We start from the raw sequence: 19,859 nt of genomic DNA, 5'->3' as shown, positions 1-19,859 counted from the left end.
TAATACTAAACTGGCAGGAATAACACACCCTGGATGATAGACTCAAGATCTAGATAGATCTTGATAGACTTGAACACTGGGCCCTATCTAACAAAATAAAATTCATTGTAGAGAAAAGTAGTTTCACACTTAGGCAAGAAAATCCAAAAGTACACGTATAGACTGGGTGAAAACAGGCTCAATAACAGTAACTGAGAGGGATCTTGGAGTCTTGGTGGACAACCAGTTAAATATGAGCCAGTAGCGTGTGGCGGCAGACAAAAAAACCCAATGAAATCCTAAATTGCATTAAGAGAGAGAAAATCAAGATCGAGTGAGGTACTAATACCACTCTATAAAGCTTTAGTAAGACTAAACCTAGAATACTGCATCCAGTTTTGGCCACCACACTATAAAAAAGATTTTGAGACTCTAGAAAAAGTTCAGAGAAGAGCAACCAGGATGACTAGAGGACTGGAGACTAAAAGAAATGGGTTGCAGGAACTGGGTATGTTTAGCTTAAGAGAAAGAAGGACTAGGGGAGACATGACAGCATTGTTCCAATATCTCAGGGGTTGCCACAAAGAAGAGGGAATCAAACTATTCTCCAAGGCACCTGAGGATAGAACAAGAAGCAATGGGTGAAAACTAATCAAGGAGAGAAGCAACTTAGAATTGAGGAGAAATTTCCTGACAGAACAATCAGTGGAACAGCTTGCCTCCAGAAGTTGTGAATGCCCCAACACTGGAAGTCTTTAAGAAGATGTTGGATAGCCATCCGTCTGAAACGGTATAGGGTTTCCTGCCTAGGCAGGGGGTTGGACTAGAAGACCTCCAAGGTCCCTTCCAACTCTACTATTGTATTGTATTATTAAAATGAAGAACGGTTACAGGAATTGGGCATGCTAGTCTAGTGACCAGGGGAGACCTGATAGCAGTGTTCCAATATTTGAGGGACTGCCACAGAGAGGAAGGGGTCATGCCATATTCCAAGGCACCTGAAGGCCAGACAAGGAATAATGGATGGAAACTGATCAAGGAGAGATTCAACCTAGGAAATAAGGAGAAATTTCTGACAGAATAATCAACCAATGGAACAGCTTGCCTTCAGATGTGGGAGCTTCATTACTGGAGGCTTTCAAGAAGAGATTGGACTGCCATTTGTCAGAAATCGTGTGAGGTCTCCTGTTTGGGTGGAGGGATGGACTAGATGACCTACAAGATCCCTTCCAACTCTGTTAATCTGAGGTATGGATCTAACCCCTTTTCATTGCTAGACTTTTCCAATCTAAGAAGGGATGAGTGGCAAGCTAGAGTAGATGTGAAGTGCTTATAGTGGCTATGCAACACATCCATACTTAATTTCCAACACCATTTCTTGATAGAATTAGCAAATACTTGTTGATTTAATGTTGAAAGGTTAGAAAGCCATGACCACTTGACTGATAATCAGACTCAATATAAGGAATTTAAATGTGTGACTGAGCTATGAAAAACAGACAATGGTATATGGATTTTTTTTAAAGAAAAAGCAGCATATGTATATATCTAAAGTAAATGAGGTCTTGCATTAGCCTGACTTCGGTTGCTGAAGAATAAAATTCTGATTCCAGGAACTCACTAAAAGTCCAGGATGAGTCCAGAAACTCATTCAAAGCAAAATACATGTTTTCATCTACAGAAGAAAGAAAACAGTATCAGCAAAACCAATTTGCATATAAACTGGATGTGAGGGTTCCAAAAAACACCCCCAATGAAATAAAACTCCAAGCCTTGTGTTTCCTCAAAGTTCCACTTTATTAGAGATGTCATGTTGACACATCTGAGAAAATCGGAATCTGAAAGCTTCCAGGTTTTGCCACCTAGTTGAAAGTTCAACTGTCCCAACACCCACAAGTTCATCACATGGTCCAATCTTTCACTGCCACGAAGACAGATTCCTCCCATCCACATCTGGCCAGGTGCAGAGACAAAAGTGACCTTGACTTTCTAAGAAGAATGTTGTTATAGCTACACATCACCCAACTCCGTATAATCCCCCCTCCCATTTTCCCACAGTAGAAAATGTGGCAGGTCTGAAACCTCAAAAGAAAAGATGGTTTGGAGAGATCACTTCCGGTTCCTGTAGGTGACGGACGTGTTGTCCACTGCTCATCTCCCCGATGGGCTCCTTTCAGGAGCACAGGGGGTCCTGGAGGGGTCTCCTGCCGCAGGGTGGCTTGCTGGAATCCCCCTGAACTGGCGGCAGCCGGCAAGGGTGTTTCCAGCCTCGCCCCAGGAGCCAGGGAGCGGAGGGGGGGGCATGAAACAGCTGCTGGCTGTCTGCCCTTTCACCGAATGGGCTCCAGGAGGAAAGAGTTAAGCGAAAGAAGAGCGGCTGAAGTGCCGGTGGCGAGAGATCTGCCCTAACCTCCTTAATCATCGTTAACAGATAAGCAGCAGACTATTGTAAGTTTTTGTTCAATCCATTTGAAACTGGAAGATTAGAGGGGGGTGTTTCTTTCTCTTTACCCCCCCCCCCCTTGGACAAAGCGGCATTTGAACTATCTCTCTCTATATCGGAATGGAGAGAGAATAAAGGCTGACCTGCCACTTGTACTAACTGTGAGAAAGATTGATATCACAGCTGCAAGAGGTGATTGCTGAGCTGTTTTCGTAAAAGGAAAAAACTTTATGGAACTCCTTGTTCTTCTCCCTGCGAAAGGAGGAGCCAAGATGGTGCCCCTCCATCTTCATCTTTGTACTTATAAATGAAGCCTGCCTTTTGAAACTACCTTTGGAAAAAAAAATCTCTGGTAATTGTCTTAATACCCCCTCTGAAGGTGCTCTGGACCTCTCCTGTTATGTGGGCTTCCTGATTAATTTTGACTATTTGACTTTTCCTCTTTCTGGTGTACCTTTGTGCCTTGGAACTGTGAAGGAGAACTAACTTTTCACTTTTGGATTTGCCTGCCGCCTTGGACCAGCACAGCTGCACACTCCTCTGACACCATTTTCTTTGTAAAAGACTTATCATCCCTGAACGCAGATAAATGGGGCCCAAAAAACCATCAATGGGCAAGTCATTCTTGGCTCCTGCTTCTGCCACCTCCAGTCCAAGCATGCAGCAGACGAAAATTACTTCATTGTTACAACAAGAAGGGACTGGAGAGAGCTCAAAAGAACTATCTGTTAACCAAATGTTTCAGGAAATTATGAGGGGTCAAAATGAGTTGAAAAAAGAGGTGACAGATCTCAAAGATGAACTCAGAGGTGTACAACATCATATAACAGAAAACAAACAAAGAATTGGGGTGTTGGAGGAGGGGGCAGCTGGATTGGGGGAGGAGGTTAAGGCAGTCCGGAAGGGAAATTTAGAACTGGAAAATTTTATGGCAAAAAATAGAACTTGAAAGAATGTCCTTTTTTCTCAGATTCCAGAACTTACCAGAGACAGAAAATGAAGATCTTAAGGATATTATGAGTACAATTTTAGCAGAATATATTAAGAGAAATAAAGAACAGTTGTGGTGGGATATGGATCTGGTTTACAGGATTAATTCAGCATATACTAGAACACACAATGTTCCAAGAGAGGTGCATGTTAAGTTTCTTAGGAGGACTATGAGGGATGAGGTGCTAGGGGCCCAAAGGGAGGGACCATTAAAATATAAAGATAAAGAAATTACCATTCTTAAGCAAATTCCGAAAAAAATAAGGGGAAAAGGGAGGAAGTATTCCTCCTTATCAAAGAAATTATACAATAAAGGAGTTTGGTTTAGATGGTTATTGCCCGAGGGAATGTTGATTTTTTGGGAGGGAAATAGAATTAGAATTAATACAGTGGAGGAGGCAGAAGCCTTCATTAAAAAACATAGTTCTCTCCTAGAGGACGAAAATAGGGGAGGTGGTGAAAAAGGTAGTAATGTGCAAGATATGAAGGAGGGGGTGTGTGTGGCTCCATCTGGGGACAGGGAGGAGGGAGCAATATTGAAAAGGCTCAGGTCACAAAAATAAATGTATTTGAAATACTATGGTAATTGTTGATATACTAGAAAGTGACAAAGAAAGAGATGATTGAACATATGGTTGATATAATGTAAAACAAGATTCTGTTTATGCTTATCTTTTATACGTTATTTTTAACATTGTAAAAGTTGTGAGATTTGGGGGGATTTCTACCACTAGCATGGGAGCTGCCAAAATTTTCTATGTACCTTTTTTATCTTTTCCTATAAATGTTTAAAAACCAATAAAATTCTTTTTTTAAAAAAAAAAGAAAAGAAAAGATGGTTTGCAGGTCTGACATTGGATTCATACATTGCACAAAACCCTGGCTTGCTGCTCTTGGGGCACTGAATAAACCATAATTGATAGATGTCTATGGAAATTCTCATTCATCCAGGTCATGGTTGTTCCAAAAGTGCTTTTTCAAGAGGCAACTGGACTTTCTGTTTTTTCTTTGAAGACGTTTCACTTCTCATCCAAGAAGCTTATTCAGCTCTTATAATTGTTAGCTTTCATAATTGATAGAGTTCTCACTTTATATCAACTATGAACATAGTATTTTACAAGTTTGAAGTAACTTTTTCTTTGCTCTCTTGACTTTAAAATTTGCCAACATCATTCCCCAATCTATTTTGAAGTATCATTTTTTGAGGAGAGAATTAAGATCTGCCAGTTGTAATTTTTGGTGAGAGGTATACACAATTAAGTGCAATCTCAAGAGTTTAGTTTAAAGTTTATTTTAATGAGGATGAGTTGTGAATCACTTTTTGATACATTGAAATTGTGGGATAAAGAATAATTTATGAACTTCTGGAGCCCTCTGCTTTTATTTCATTTGGCATCTTGTATTTTCAGGGGTTCTTCATCTCTAGAGTGAGGAGAAACTGACTTGAGAAAAAAGTTTGGTCTTGGCAGAACTTCATTGTTGTTGTTGTTCAGTTGTGTGTCCAAGTCTTCACAACCCCATGGACCATAGCACGCCAGGCCCCTTGTCCTCTACTGTCTCTTAGAGTTTGCCCAAATTCAAGTTTATTGCATGGTCCTCTTCTCATTTTGTCTTCAGTCTTTCTCAAACACCAGGGTCTCCTTCAAGGAGTCCTCTCTTATCATTTGTTGATAGCCAAAGTATTTGGGCTTCAGCTTCAGATACTTTGGCCACCTAATGATAAGACAGTGTAAACACTTAGGATGATGCAAGTTGGTGCTTATCTAAGAAACATGACCAGGTTTGCTCTGCCATTGCTCGGAAGAAAATTTGGGTAAGGGGCAAAAATAGATAAAAATTTAAAAAGGCAACTCTTGGATTAAAGAACAGATCCCAAGTAGGAAGCCTGGAGACTGCAAAGCTGATTCTCTTGCTATCAGCCACTATTATTTCATACAGTCTACAAGCTGGCCTTTTTCAGTGTTAAGGCCTTTTCCCACCAGTAACTAATCATACAATCATGCCATGTCCCTATATAACTTAACCTTCATGTCTCATTCTTAAGACAGTCTTAAGTTCTGCCATCAGGATCCACAGAGTAGGAGGAATAAGACCGACAAAAGCAGCATCACTATGCAAGCTCCATTCTTTTGTACGTGTATTGTGATGTTGTATGGATGCTCCAAAGGAGTGGAATTTGTAGCATACTAAATTGTTGCTGTCCTCATCCTGACAAAAGGATCCTGCTGAATTGTCTTAGCTGTATCAGTGTTAGCAGTGTTTCCACTTTTATTACATAAAAGGGAAGATCAGTGAGTGGCTGGGCTCAGCGGCATATAGTATTTCCTAACCGTTTCAAACTGAGATGGGCATACCTTTCGAAGTCTATCTTTATCATTCTTCAGGTATCTCCGTTAGGAGCTATTTACAATATCACTAGGCAGCTAATCTACCCTAAGTAAGTAACAGTGCTAGGCTGCTGCTCAGCCAACAGTATTGGGTCTTCTCGGTTAATTTCATAGTCTAAATAGCAAAGCAGTAGAATGGTATCATAAGCAATAGTAGTACAATGGAGCAACAGGGAGAAGGGGTAACAAGGTGACAGCACAACACTGAAATGATGGGACCCGCCCCCTCCTTTGCCTTGCAAATAGAACGTGGTGGGCTCTGAAAGATGTTACTTATTGCCTATTTACAGAAAGTTAAGTTCTGGCTAATTAATACAACCAAGCATCAGTAGCAAAGATTTTAGAGGACAACTACATCTTTCTAGACTTTGGGGCTTTTAGAATATCTTTAAAGGTAAAGGTTCTCCTTGCACATATGTGCTAGACATTCCCGACTCTAGGGAGCGGTGCTCATCTCCATTTCAAAGCTGAAGAGCCAGCGCTGTCCAAAGATGTTTCCGTGGTCATGTGACCAGCATGACTAAATGCCGAAGGCGCACGGAACGCTGTTACCTTCCCACCAAAGGTGGTTCCTATTTTTCTACTTGCATTTTTTACGTGCATTCAAACTGCTAGGTTGGCAGAAACTGGGACACGTAACGAGAGCTTGCTCCTTTATGCCCTAATTAATACAACCTAGCATCAGTAGCAAAGATTTTAGAGGACAACCACATCTTTCTAGACTTTGGGGCTTTTAGAATATCTTTATGAACCTCTATACTTTTATTAATATTAGTGAACAGTCACTGAATGGTGACTTATTTTCCTGTGGTAAATGGAAGATGACTGCATGGACACCAATGCGTGGGAACAGGTAAAGGGCAAGTGATTCATATATGATGACACTCCCACAAATGCCGCGACTGACATACTTGTGTTATACATTCTGAAACAAGTGAATAGTTGTGACTGTGGAAGCCAGGAAAGTCCCCTACCCCTGCTTTAATTCGGCAGAGTGTAAGACCAAAGACAATTGGAAACACAGTCACCGACTCGTCAATATACAAGAAAAGGTGCTGAAACTCAGACTCTACAGTAGCAATGTGACACTAGTGCAAAAAATGCTTGTTATCACTCACATATCATTGTGCCAGCTGAAGGCTTGCAGCATTTGTGAAACGTGTTTCCAAATCACGGCTTCATAAATTAGAGGGGTTGAGATTGTGGCTCCAAGATTTCTAAGGCTTTGGAAAAGCAAGACCTCTCGGGGTTATGGATCTAGAAAGCCCCAGGAAGCAATAGGTTAAATAACTACTCTCTACCCTTTGGCTTCAACCTGATTGATCTCATTTTGGGGACCCACATAATGGGGGGCTCTTCATTCCTCAGGAGGCCCCTGGATTCATTTACCCAGCTCACTCCTTTGACCCGTCGTGCTTCTGTCCTTCCACCTCTTCGGAATTCCAAAAGTGCTTTTTCAGGAGGCAACTTGTTTTTTCTTTTTCTTCTCATCCAAGAAACTTCTTCAGCTCTGACTGGATGGTAGGGGAATGGAAGGATTTATATCCCTTGCAGACAGCTGGTCATCTGCATCCTTTTGGAGTCTCGTTGAGGACAGCCATATCCTGGGGACAAACGTGATGTGGATTACAGAGAAACTCCATAGATTTTAGCTATGCCTTTTGGGATGACTACTCTTCCAATAGTGTGGGAGTATGAATGGATTGCCAGAAAACGTGCAGACTACGGGAACCATTTGCACTACTCAGGTGACTCTGAGGACCCTATTAACCTCCCAATTGCTTCTAAAAGGACCCCCTAAAAGGATGCAAATTATCTATCTGCAAGGAGTATAAATAAGGAATGTAAATTATAGGCACTACGCAACCTAAAGCCATCTCTATCTATCGGCCCTGATGGATTATGTGCCTATTTCCTAAAAAAGCTTGCCTCTGCCTTAGCTGAACCTCTAAGCACAATCTATCAGGTATCTTTCCGAACCAGCTCCTGGCCTGACTTAGCCATGGTCATACCTATCTTTAAAAAGGAAGACCCCTAGCCTAGTAGAAAATTACAGACCAATCTCATCCAATCAGAACGGAAGAAGCTTTTTGGATGAGAAGCGAAACATCTTCAAAGAAAAAAAACAGAACGTCCACCTGCCTCCCGAGAAAGCACTTTTGGGACAACCGTGACCTGGATGACTGAGAACCTCCATAGATTTCCACCTCTTCGGAAGTAGCCCGGTGTCTCCGCCCGGCAATTGGGAGCCCCTGCCTGGCAGCGAGCCAGGCTGCGCGGCCGCCTCAAATGGAGGCGTCGCTGAAGGCGCGGCCTCCTCCTCTTCCTCCTCCGCCTGCTTTCCCGGCACCTGAGAAGCGGCTGCGGCGGGAAGCTTAGAGCGCGCGAGGAAAGTATAAGCGCGGAGGTTCCCTTTGCTGACCTTTCGGAGCGGCGAGTGGGCGCTCTGTCATTTCCGGCTTGCCAAAAAAGCCTTTTTTTCCCCGCGTCTTCCCCGCTTGGGTTGTTTGGACGGCTGGCTGGCTTTCTCTTCCAAGCTGTTCCTTCGGCTTGAAAGGAACAGATCGGGCTGTTTTGCCGGCCTTTCCGTCTGCGCGAAAACTACGACCGAGGGCTTTTTCCTTCCGCGGTTGGCAACTTCACCTGGGCACACGCGTTCCTTTAAACCGGGAGTAGCGCCAATGCTCTGTCTCGAAAGCGTTTCCCAAACGCGGGTTTGCTGCACCTGACCTCCCTCCCTCCCTCCCTCTCTCTCCCCAACGAGGTAGGTGGAAAAAGGACGCTATAGGAAGAGTGACGGGCGATAACCTGGTGGACATTTGCTCTTACTCTTAGCCAAATGGGGTAAAAGAGTCCAGGGCTTCTTAAGAATGGGGCGAGTTTTGGGGTGAATCTCGGAAAGCAAAGCAAACTGAACTCGGGTCGAAGACTGCTGCAATCACTTAGTGAGTTGTCCCCCCCCCCCCCTGCAATGGATTTTAGGCTAACTCACAAACGCATTGCTTTCTTTCTGGATAAAATCACTTCTGACATTTCAATTTCCTCCTCCCTGGATCCTGGCGTAGCTTTTAGGTTGCCACAGGCAATAATTAACAAGCGAGGCTTCATTACCCGCGTTTCTAAAAAGTCTGAGTCTCCAGGCTGAGTTAGGCTGTCTTAACCATGTTTTCCCTTATGAAGGACTGTCTGTCATGAGCAATTGCTTAACAGAAGCAGATTTTAAAGACATTATTTTCTTTTTCATCGTTTCACCTCTGTCCTTGAGACAGCTGTTTAAAGTTAGTTATGCAGCTGTTTAAAGATAGACTGTTGATGGAGTAAAAAGCAAATCTCCAGCATATCTTAAGTTTTAAACAAAATTTACGTAGTCACATACTTGCTCACAGGGACTCTAGGTGCCTTACAAGCAATAAAACACAGTATAGAAAAATAAAATAAAAATAATACCTGGTTGAACTGTGGAGGGTATAGCATAAATTTTGGTGCACTTTGGGGAATAAAAAACCTCCTTTGTGATGTCCAAACATCCTGCAAATAAGTCATAGTTATCCCAAGCGCTGTACTGTTTTAGAGAACACACTTGTGAGGTAGGCTACTCTTGTGTCTGTTTGCACCTGGAAATGCTCACTTTTAACCAGTGAGCAAAAATTTTGATCCCTTGGTGCTGAATTAGATAGCAATGTCTATAGATTTCACTGTCTTAAAACTTAATTTGAGGAGTATAAAATTTGAAAACCTACAGTTGCAGATATTTTATTTTCGACCTTCTAGGTGAAGCACTGCTAGGTGGCAGCATGTAGCCAAACTGATCTGATCTTGAAAATCTCAGTTTGCTCAGAACAGATTGAGACTATCCACCTAAAAAATAGCACAGGACTTGAACTTTAGTTGAGACTTCTTTTTCATCTTAAGAAGATAGTTGTTCTAACCCAACAGCCTGATCAGTTTTTTGGATTCTGTGATGGTATATAACCGCTGTTCTTGGAGTTTTTAGCTTGCTCCATAAATAGGTACATAATTAAGGAGAATATTATCTGCACTCCAAATTGGAGTTCAGAATAACCTGTTGATCTTGAGTCAGGATACTTACCGGTAATCAACTACAGCTCTCCCTACACACAGTGTTTGTGTGTGTGCGTGCACACACACATTTGTTTGAAAATACATTCAGATATGTTTAAAACTTCCTTCTCTCCCTCCTTCCACCCCCTGTATTAGATAACAATAATTGTTATGACATAGCAGTTCCTGATTGTTGATGCATTAACATAGGGGATGTCTTACAATGAGCCTCATGTTTTGTTTAACTTCGTAATTCTCCCTAGAATTATATTCTAGAATTTGCTATGTCCCTATATTTATTTATTTTATTTTAACATTTTAATGGATTTAGTAAAAAGGGAAAACAATCTATAGTTTTATGCTGGTTCCAGTTTGTTTCTATGAATTCCTTGGAAACCTTTTATAATCCCAGCTTGTTTTTTTAAAAAAGGACATGCTTTCCATTCCTTGTAGCTATAGAGATGAGTTTGAAAACACAGCTGCGATGTTATCAAAGTTAATCTGGCCTGAAAGAAAATAATATGTGACTTAGATTTGCATTCAGATTTCAAGATTTCTAAGTTAGCTGATTATGTAGAGAAAATTGTAGCTGGTTAAAATTAGATTAAATTAAAATTAGATATGAAATTTAATTTTAACCAGCTACATTTAGAGTCCCTCCCTCCCGCCACACATTTCCCTGAGAAGATGTGATTTGGCTAACTACCTGCAAATAAATATGCAAATACTTTTATGTTTTTCATTCATGGTACTTTTCCAATGTGATTCCTGAGTCAGAAAATGGTGAAGGTTTGCAGAATATTAAAAACCAAAGAGATGGATCATCAAGTCATATTTATGAAAAATGGAAATCCTTGTTCTGTTGAAAGTATCCCTTAGAAGAGGGGACACTTATCCACTTATTCTTGTAATGTAATTCTAAGCAGAGTTGCTAACGCATAAATTCTATTAGTTTAGTCCTCTCTGCACATGCAATTTGAAGATTGTATGGTAATTTTTTCTTGCTTGTTCTATAATTTATTTGATGACTTTTTGTTGGATAGTGCATGTTGCAAAGCTATATGGTAAAGGCACTTTGAGACAAATGTGAGAGGTACAGAATGCTAATTTCCTTGTGAAGTCTCATGCATTAAGATAGAATTTCTTTGAATGTTTTATGATGAAAATATACTATTCTAGAAGCAGCTATATAATGCTTATTTGAGGGAATGTCATATACATACCTACATAGAAATGTGTGTGTTCTGTGAAACTATAGGTAGCTCTCATTTACCAATTGTTCACAGTTATGACAGTGATAGAAAAGCAATTTTGTGACCAATCATTGCATTTACAACTTTGTAGATCTGTAAACTAAGTGAAAGCTGAAGATCTGTAGTGAATTGAGAGATAATAAACTCAGTTGTTGTTCACTTCACTTAAAAATCAAATTTATAGCCAGGCAAGCAGGATTTTCTTTTAAAATGAATCTTGCACTTCCCAAAGATTAAGCCAGTATTAAAGCAACGAGGAAATGACTACCTCTCCATGTTAGTAGCATCTTTAGGAACAGGGCCAATCCCAAGAGCCATAAAATTATTGTTGTGGAGCTGCATATGGCGTATGTGTAGGGGGTTACCATCCTTGTTATTAGATACCAGTTTGATAAAGAATCCATTGATAAATTGGTTCCTGATTTGGAGCTCTGGCTATAAGAGGATAATAAAACATACACTATGTTTTTTTTTTAAAGCATGGAATTAGATTCTGGAAATGAGAGAGTTTCAGCCTGGCTTAGGTTGAGGTCCAGGGATAAGAGGTAGTTTAGAATCATGCCTTGTCACATGTGTTTTGAGTAATAATTTAAATTTTACACACACACACACACACACACACACACCTTATTCAAGATTGGGTCTGAGCTACATTCAAGAAAGAGAAAAAAATGGCTGAAAGGTCAGTCCAATCAGTTATGAGTTTAGCATATCCTATTGGGAGACGGCATCAAAGACTTCAGTAATTTTTCCCCCCAGTCAAGTATTTATCTTGTCAATTTACCAATAATGCATGATGTTGGCAGTTTGCTTTGGCACTACTGGACCTTTTTATTTCACAACATTCTATACCAACAGCAAAGCCACCGTGAGTTTTTGTAACACAAATCCCAACTGGTTTTACTTGAAACTGTTCTCAATCTAATTCTCAGTGGACACCACTCCATTAGATAAATCTCTGCTGACGTGTGTTCCCTGTTGTGCAGGTCCTACTTTCTCCCAACTTTGAGGAAATTGTCCATTCCAGCCAAGAGAAACAAATGTGCTCTTTGTGCACATTTAAGTCCAAATGTGGTTTGGACTTAGGTCCAATGCTTCGGATAGATTGGTGATTCAACCCATTCATGAACTCTACCTTCAGTTACTGGCATGCTTGTGAAAGCTCAGTGACAGGCAGTCCTTGAGTTACAATAGTTTTCATTTAGTGACTGTTCAAAGTTACAACAGTACTGAAAGAAGTGACTTATGACCATTTTTGTTCACATGAGTGTGAACAATGGTCACAAGTCACTTTTTTCAGTGCTGCTGTAACTTCAAATGGTCACTAAATGAACTGTTGTAAGTTGAGGATCTATCTGTACAGAGCATGGCTTCTGGAATTCTTTCTTATCCTTTTACCTGCAGTGGCCATATATTTGGAAGCAATGGGGCAAACTGCATTATTCATATGCAAACTTTTAGAAAGCCAAAACACGTGGATAGATATTGTTAGACTATCTGGGAGCCAAAAGATGTAAATTCATTTCCCCTCTTTGCTGTTAACTGTTTGCAGAGTTTAAAATAATAAAGCTTAGCTTTATTATTCTCCAGATGGAACAATCAGCAACTTTCTGACAGCTGCACAAGTCTTCTGCAATCTCTTTTTACTGCCTGTTTCATTGGGAAAATTCTAAGTTTCTTTCTATATCCATTACTCAGCTGTGGGCATTCCACCTTTTTATCTGATCATTCCCTAAGAAGCCTTGTGTGTTTCAAAGAACACACAAGGAGAAATACTGGAGGAGCTCATATATTTATGCAGGTGCAAACACGCATGCATACAATATCTATCAGGAGTAAAACTGTAGAATTATTAGTATCCCATGTTTCCTTTAGGTTTAAAGGTAGTTAAGGCATTTTAACTCTTCAACCAATTAATAGCAAAGAGGGGAAATGAATTTACGTCTTTTGGCTCCCAGATAGTCTAACAGTATCCATGTTTTCATCATCTTATGTACCCGAATGAAACATCTGACAAGATCCCCCATTCCTGTTTGACTTTACACTGTCTGCCTTTGCTCATCTCATATGAGTTGTAATTGCTGGAAGGATCCCATCAATTATGTATCTTCTCAGCTCCCGGTCTTTGGAGTGATATTAAAGGGCGCCGAAGACAAAATAGCTGTTTAAAGTTCGAGGAAAGAAGCAGTCAAAAATGAAGGACGGAGGAAAACCCCCAATCAACCCTGATCCTCTCACCTGACCAAATGTTCCTTCTGGCGTTTGTACATCAACGTTTGCTTTTGCTAGGTAAATATTACCTTAGAGGGCTGCTCTGGTATCCATAAGTGAAGAGCTTGACTCAAGGCTGTTAAACTCTCCCATGATCCTGGCACCGAAGGTCTCCAGTGTGTTGGAATTTCTGTTGCTGTGCCAAAGCCTGGTGCCCTCAGCCGGTGTGGAGAAGGCCAAGGGCATCTTTGTCTTGGCTTGCTGCCCTGAGCTATCTGCTCTTCAAAACAAAAAGCACCCTCCTTTCGGAATTTGACATTTCTGAAACAGACTTTGCTAGCTTTGGCTTCGTCCTGACTTAATGGAAAGAATACATGCCCAGTAGCAATTACAGGACAGTATTGTACCTAGCAACATTCCTGCAAAAACGTGTGCAAAATTGTCCTTGTTAAATATAAAATAAATAATAATACAGCCAAGCATAATGGGTAGAATTTTCTGCAAACTTCCTTATTCCTAGGATCCGCCTTACGCCACCATATCAAAAACTCCCGTGAATGCCAGTGGACTAAAATATATAATAATTCACTTATCTGTCACAAAATGTACCATTTTATACTTGTATACTGTGTGTAAATCCCAATGTGTTTAGTTGAAGTTCTTTCCATTTTCAGTCGGCTCCATTTTCACAGAAAAAATGGTTCTATGTGAGTTGATTTCAGAGATTTCAAAGGGTTAGAGAAAATGAATTGTCAGAAATGCTGTGTAGAAAGAAGCTTATAGCTATGTGTTTTTATTATCCTTTTTTCTTTTGGGCAAAACAAAGATTCTAGTGAGCTCTTAAGTTTTGCAAAATAAGATATCTGTCCATCTTTTTGGCTTTTCAAATAACTGAGTTGGACTAAGTATGTTTAGCTACTGTTTAAGATGAGAGTGTCGATTTCAAATAGTGAAAGAAAGGAGCTAACTGTTAGCCCAAAAGTTTCTTCTTCCAATTAGAAAAGCGGGGGATTTTTAAACAGAACGCAGCACTTGCTATTTAGTCTTGCAAGGTACAGTATCTAATAACTGCTTATATGAGCTCTACTGTTTTCTTTTAGGCTGAATTCAGGTATTGTACCAGTTTAAGGGTGGGCAGAGCTTTGATTCCTAGAAGCCACTTATAAGTTGTAAAGAGAACTACATATTGAATGGAGCAATAAAACAAAAGGTTGATGGAGACATTTTCTTTTTTTAATTGGGCTTCATAAGTGGGAAAGGCCAGGGAGTCTTTTTTAATTACGTTGAATCTGTTTTAAGAATTACATTATAGATTTCCTATATTTTCATTTCAAAATTATGGAAAACTTTGTCACTGGTTTTTGTTTATTTAGCTCAAAAGGGAACTTGGAAAGTTAGGGGGGGAAAAGACTGCAGACTTTTGCCACAGTTTGCTTTGTTTATCATTTATTGAACAAACAATAGTGATTTACTTCACTATTGAACTTAATCCATTCAAACATCATGATAAGCCCAAACAAATATTCAGCCTGGTGCATCCTGCAAACCAAGCAGGGGGATGTTTCCCAATAACAGTTCCTGGCATTACCATCAAAAGATATTGTGCATCTGTTCTATCTTCCCCTATTGTAATCTCTCAAGAAAGTAAGAAGATAAATATCATGAGAAAACACACCAGAATGTACCTAACATTCCTCAGTTCAGACAGGGCAATTGCACTACATAAATGTCTTGTCTGCGTTGACCACAGTAAGAGAAATAGTTTTGTTATAATCACAAACACAAATGCATCCAGTAGATTTCTCAAGATTCTTCCCAAATGTTGGTGTCAGCACTGAAATTATTTTGTGTTAGGCATACAGTATATCTCTTTGGAAACCTTAGGTTGGCTCACAAAGGTATGAGGAATCAACCATAAAGATCCTGTTATTATAGGATAAAGTGATTATGGAAATCAGCAGTGACATTGTTGCTCAGGACTATGTCTTCAGTCTCAACTTGGTTATTATTATTTTTAGTATCAATCTCTTAGAGATACCAGTAGCAAGGTTCTTCCTAATATAAATTGCTTTGTGGGAAAGGGAATTTTACTGAATGTTTTGCTGAGCAATTCATAGGATTAAAGTTTAATTGAAAATGTAATACTGTAATTATGCTTTTCCTAAGAGAATGTATAATTAGGCTTTCATTCCCATTCTCTTTAATAAAGAGGCAACGATAGTGTTCTGCTTTTAAAGAAGTTGTTGCATTTGAATTAACGTCAGTACTTTAAAAAGCTAATTATACTTGGGTCTTATTTCGTGAGTGGGTATAGCTTGGAACCCTATAAAGAAAGATGCCCTTGAGAAACTCTGCTTCTAGTTGTTCCAAACTCATCCCAGTTATTGGCTTTCCTGACTTGGATTTATGGAAGTTGTATTCTAAATAAGGAGGGCACCAGGTTAAGGGAAAGTGATGCTGAACACTCAAAAGCAACTGAAAGGTTGCACATATTTGAACTTAAATTGGGTGTGCTATTACCAGGCCAGTCTACAGACAGATATCTCTCAGTCATTAGTCTTATGCATAAATAATACAGATAGTCCTCAACTTAGAGCCACAATTGAGCCCAAAAATTTTGTTGCTAAGTGAGACAGTTAAGTGAATTTTACTCCATTTTATGATCTTTCTTGCCATATTGTTGAGTGAATCACTGCAGTTGTTAGATTAGTACTGTCGTTCAGTGAATCTGACTTCCCCATTGACTTTGCTCGTCAGAAGGTTGCAAAAGGTGATCACATGACCCTGAGACCGTCATAAATATGAGTCGGTTGCCAAGCGTCTAAATTTCAATCGTAACCACAGATTCGTTGCAATGGTCGTAAGTGTGAAAAATGGCCATAAGTCACTTTTTCAGTGCTGTTGTAACTTCAAACTGTCACTAAATAAACTGTTGTAAATCAAGGATTACCTGTAGATACATTTATTTAACCATGTATTTTTAATAGGCATTTGATAAAAGTCAGAAATTTATCATCTCAATAGGTAGTACAATGCAACCGACTTTGTCTGACCCTGGAAGTAAAAGAGAGTTTTTCCTAATTAGTGCTTGAATGGGAGATCTCTGGGAAATTCCAAGGTTGTACTGTAAACCTGTCTCAGATGTTTGTTTTTAAAGGCAAGGCAATTTCTTACTGCCAGTGAAAAACTGCATGAATATGTCCATCAAGTACTAAGCTTTGAAGAAATACTAAACTTCGAACATGACTTGAAAAATACTTTGCTTTGGTAACTTTACTAAGTTCCTAATGGGGAGCTGAGTATATTATCACTCATTTAATACCAGTATCTGCCGTTTGTCTTATCTAATAAAAATATCCTTTCCCCCACTTAGAATATCTGTACAATCTACCAAGTGATATAATATATCTTGTTTGAAGATCTTAAAATAGCTAATACTAAATGTCTTCCAAAATATTTCTCTAGCTATTAAGCCATGGCAATAAATAAGACCAATCCCATGCTTTTATTGAACTCAGTCCTGGGACAGTTCCGAAATACATGTGTGAGTCAGTCAACTATATTATCTGTATCCTTTTGTTTAGAGTCTGTGTGAAGACGTAGCATCCCAGCATCTCTGTCTAACAATCTGGACAAATGCAGAGAATATACAGTATGTCACTCAGGATTGAATTGTGAAGTTACTGATGCTCTCTGAGTTTGACTATATACTGCAAACTTCACACTCATTGGCAGTGAGGAAGTTACCTAACTGGGTAATGAAATATCTGCAAGTAAACAAGCGAGCTCAGGAAGCACCAACAACTCCATAATTTGAACAAAGTGAAGTCTCATCTTGCCCGCAGACTCTATATTTCTGGTCATTGTTGGAAGAAGAGAGAAAATATTGAATTATTTTAAAGATCGGCTGGCATACTGCTGTACAATGTAACTGGGATCATCATCATCATCAACAACAACAACAACAACAACAACAGGGTCTTATTTCTCTGCATTTCTCACAAAATGTCTTTGGTTTTTTTGGAGTAAGATTTTCTGTTTCCCTTATTGTGAAACGTGATCCTTTGGCTTTAACTACACTGCATTGAAATAGTTTATCCTTAGCTTTTAATAATCCTTAGGAAAGGGCACTTAAGAGTTAGACAGCCTTTGTTTATCATATTATAGAAATAAGGACTTTTTAAAATTAGACTTCTGCTGTGCTGAATCAACTGAGCTGCAATAAGCATTGTGATAGTTTGAGTACATCCTGCTATTAGCACCCCCTTGAGTGCTAATCTCTTCTATTGAACATACAATACCATACCGGTGTTGTACTATATCTTCTTACTGGTCTTTCCTGTTTTCTGTCAAAGGACTCTTTATGACCCAACTGAATAGACTAAAAAGAGAATTAAGCATTTCAGATAATACACATGTCTGCGTTTCTGTGTCCTCATTTATAGTAATACTATTTCTATTTTTCTTTCAAATGGCATGGATTCTTTTCATGGTTTTAATTAAATAATGAATGTTTGGTCTTTGTAGGCTTTTGGGGAAAAGATGAGAAAATGTGCCCCATTTGAAGAAAAACTGCATTAATTCTTCAGCTCTTGAAGAGTTGTAAACACCGAAGGCTTCTGTGAACTTGATAGCAAAGGATTTATTATTTCTGCCATCGAAATGAAGTCTTTAAAGGTATTTTATCTGTTATTCTCTCTTTTTTATACAATGTACATCTAAGTTATGAGGCCACCGCCATATGCCCTGAGACCTTTTGTATATAATTATGTGGATTATTTGTATATGTTTACTTCTATCGTGTTCGCACCATACGCTAAATAATTAACCTCTCTTTTTTTTGAGTTAAGTACTGAAGAGTAACTTTCCAAATATAAGCGATGTTTATTTTATACAAAGATTGATATTTCTTCCTTCCAACACATATCTATCACTCAGGGATAATAAGTGTCTAAAATTTCATTTAGTAGAATTTGATCAAATACGAAGGTTCCTTCTAGAAAGCAAGTTATCAGTCATATCTGTGAAACTGATACTCTTGGTGGGAGCACGTGTACTTGAATGAAGTAGGTTTTAGTTTGATATTTATTTAGTAACTGTAATCATCTCAGGTCTGCTATGTAGTATTTAATATTTGTAGCTGCTTTTGTTTTACAGTAGATAAAGTTTATACAAGATTTATGGACAAAGATACAAGATACTCTTCTACATCAGCAAGCCTGCAATGTAATATGTATGTAAGTAGCCGTTTTCCTAGTTGTTGTTTTTTCAGAAGTAATCCGATGGAATTTAGCATTACGTATTCTCAACAAAATTGTAGCCTCAATCCATGCTTATGTGTTCTAAACATTTTACGGAAGCAAGTTATAAGCTGCTTTTTAAACGTTAGAAGGTGATTGTAGACATAGGAAGCAAAAACTGAGTTTTCTTGAATCTAAATCAGTGGTGGTATAATACAAAAGACTTTCAAAGATTAAAATCTGGAATAGTGGCATGTCTCTTTTCTGTTCTATTTTCTCCAAATGTGGCGCTTTAGTGATTTCATCTTGATTATATTTGCAGCAGAAAGCTTGCTTTAACAATCACATATTCTGTGCATAGAGCAGAGAGTATTTACTTACTCTGCAGTGTTCTAGGACACTAACTTTCACTTCCTCCAAAACACATGAGAGCTATGTTTTGCTTCCAGATGGAGATTTTGGTAGAAGTGCATATTTAACTCAGTGTTATTGTGAAAAATACTTTCCCTGTTTTTCATTCATATAAATGATTATTCTCAGTAGTGTCATTGCAGAACATGTTTGGAAGTCTCTCATTCATTATTTTAAGGAGAAAAGTAATTAAGTTCATTTCACTCCTCTCCCCTCCCACCCAATGTTTTATCATTTCAGTGAAAAGCTTGCAAAGCAATGCAGAGATCTGGGAAAGAACATTCCAAAACTCTCCATCAGGAAGACAAGGAAGTAAATGGAATGACTGAAGGTGTCTCTCGCTCCCTTTCGCTTCCTTCTCCCCTTCTCTGCTTGAGTGGTGAGGGAAACACACAAGTGGAAATGCTGGAGAAAGCCCAGGAGCTCTTCCGGCTCTGTGACAAGGAGGAGAAGGGTTTCATAACAAGACTTGACATGCAGGTAAGGATCTGACACTGGCTGGCTTCTCAAGATACTATATGGTTTGCTTGTTTGATGTATTGTGTGTATCCAACGACTAGGTGTAGGAATGCATCATAGTTCATGGGAAGAAGCATATCACTTTATTTAACAGATTCTGTTCCAAATACAAAGCAGAACATTCAAGTCTGAGCTTTTGAAAACAGTACTGGAGCAAACCAAATATCAGACTGACATCAAATATGATGCAACATAATTTAATTATTATAGGTTCAGCATAAAATGGTTTTCTCTTAAAGTCTCAGCTTAAATATAATACTAAAGCTGAAGATTGCTTGGTATTGACCCAAGATTGACATTCATTTTCCCTGTTTCTGTTTAGATATATCCATATCAGTGGTGAAATTTTAAAATTTTTTATTAC

General features: G+C 39.1%; 1 protein-coding gene across 2 annotated transcripts in view; it reads left to right on the top strand.

Annotated features, from left to right (window-relative positions):
- Nucleotides 1–8,144: 8,144 nt before the first annotated feature.
- Nucleotides 8,145–19,859, top strand: part of CRACR2B (calcium release activated channel regulator 2B) — a 34,432-nt gene continuing 22,717 nt past the window's right edge. Inside the window, exons 1-4 of one of the 2 annotated variants that reach the window (XM_081941070.1) lie at nt 8,145–8,563; nt 17,853–18,002; nt 18,483–18,562; nt 19,217–19,456. In XM_081941070.1, the coding sequence (XP_081797196.1) occupies nt 19,235–19,456 (222 nt within the window). In that variant the 5' untranslated portion in view covers nt 8,145–8,563; nt 17,853–18,002; nt 18,483–18,562; nt 19,217–19,234. Of the gene's footprint in view, nt 8,564–8,770; nt 9,078–17,852; nt 18,003–18,482; nt 18,563–19,216; nt 19,457–19,859 lie in introns of those variants that run through there. The other variant, XM_081941071.1, reaches the window with a different exon arrangement.

The sequence above is a fragment of the Natrix helvetica genome (genome assembly GCF_964273705.1).
Source record: "Natrix helvetica genome assembly, chromosome: 1".
NCBI lineage: Eukaryota > Metazoa > Chordata > Lepidosauria > Squamata > Natricidae > Natrix > Natrix helvetica.
The sequence above is the reverse complement of the archived record's forward strand: the minus strand, read 5'-3'. Positions and strand labels throughout refer to the sequence as shown.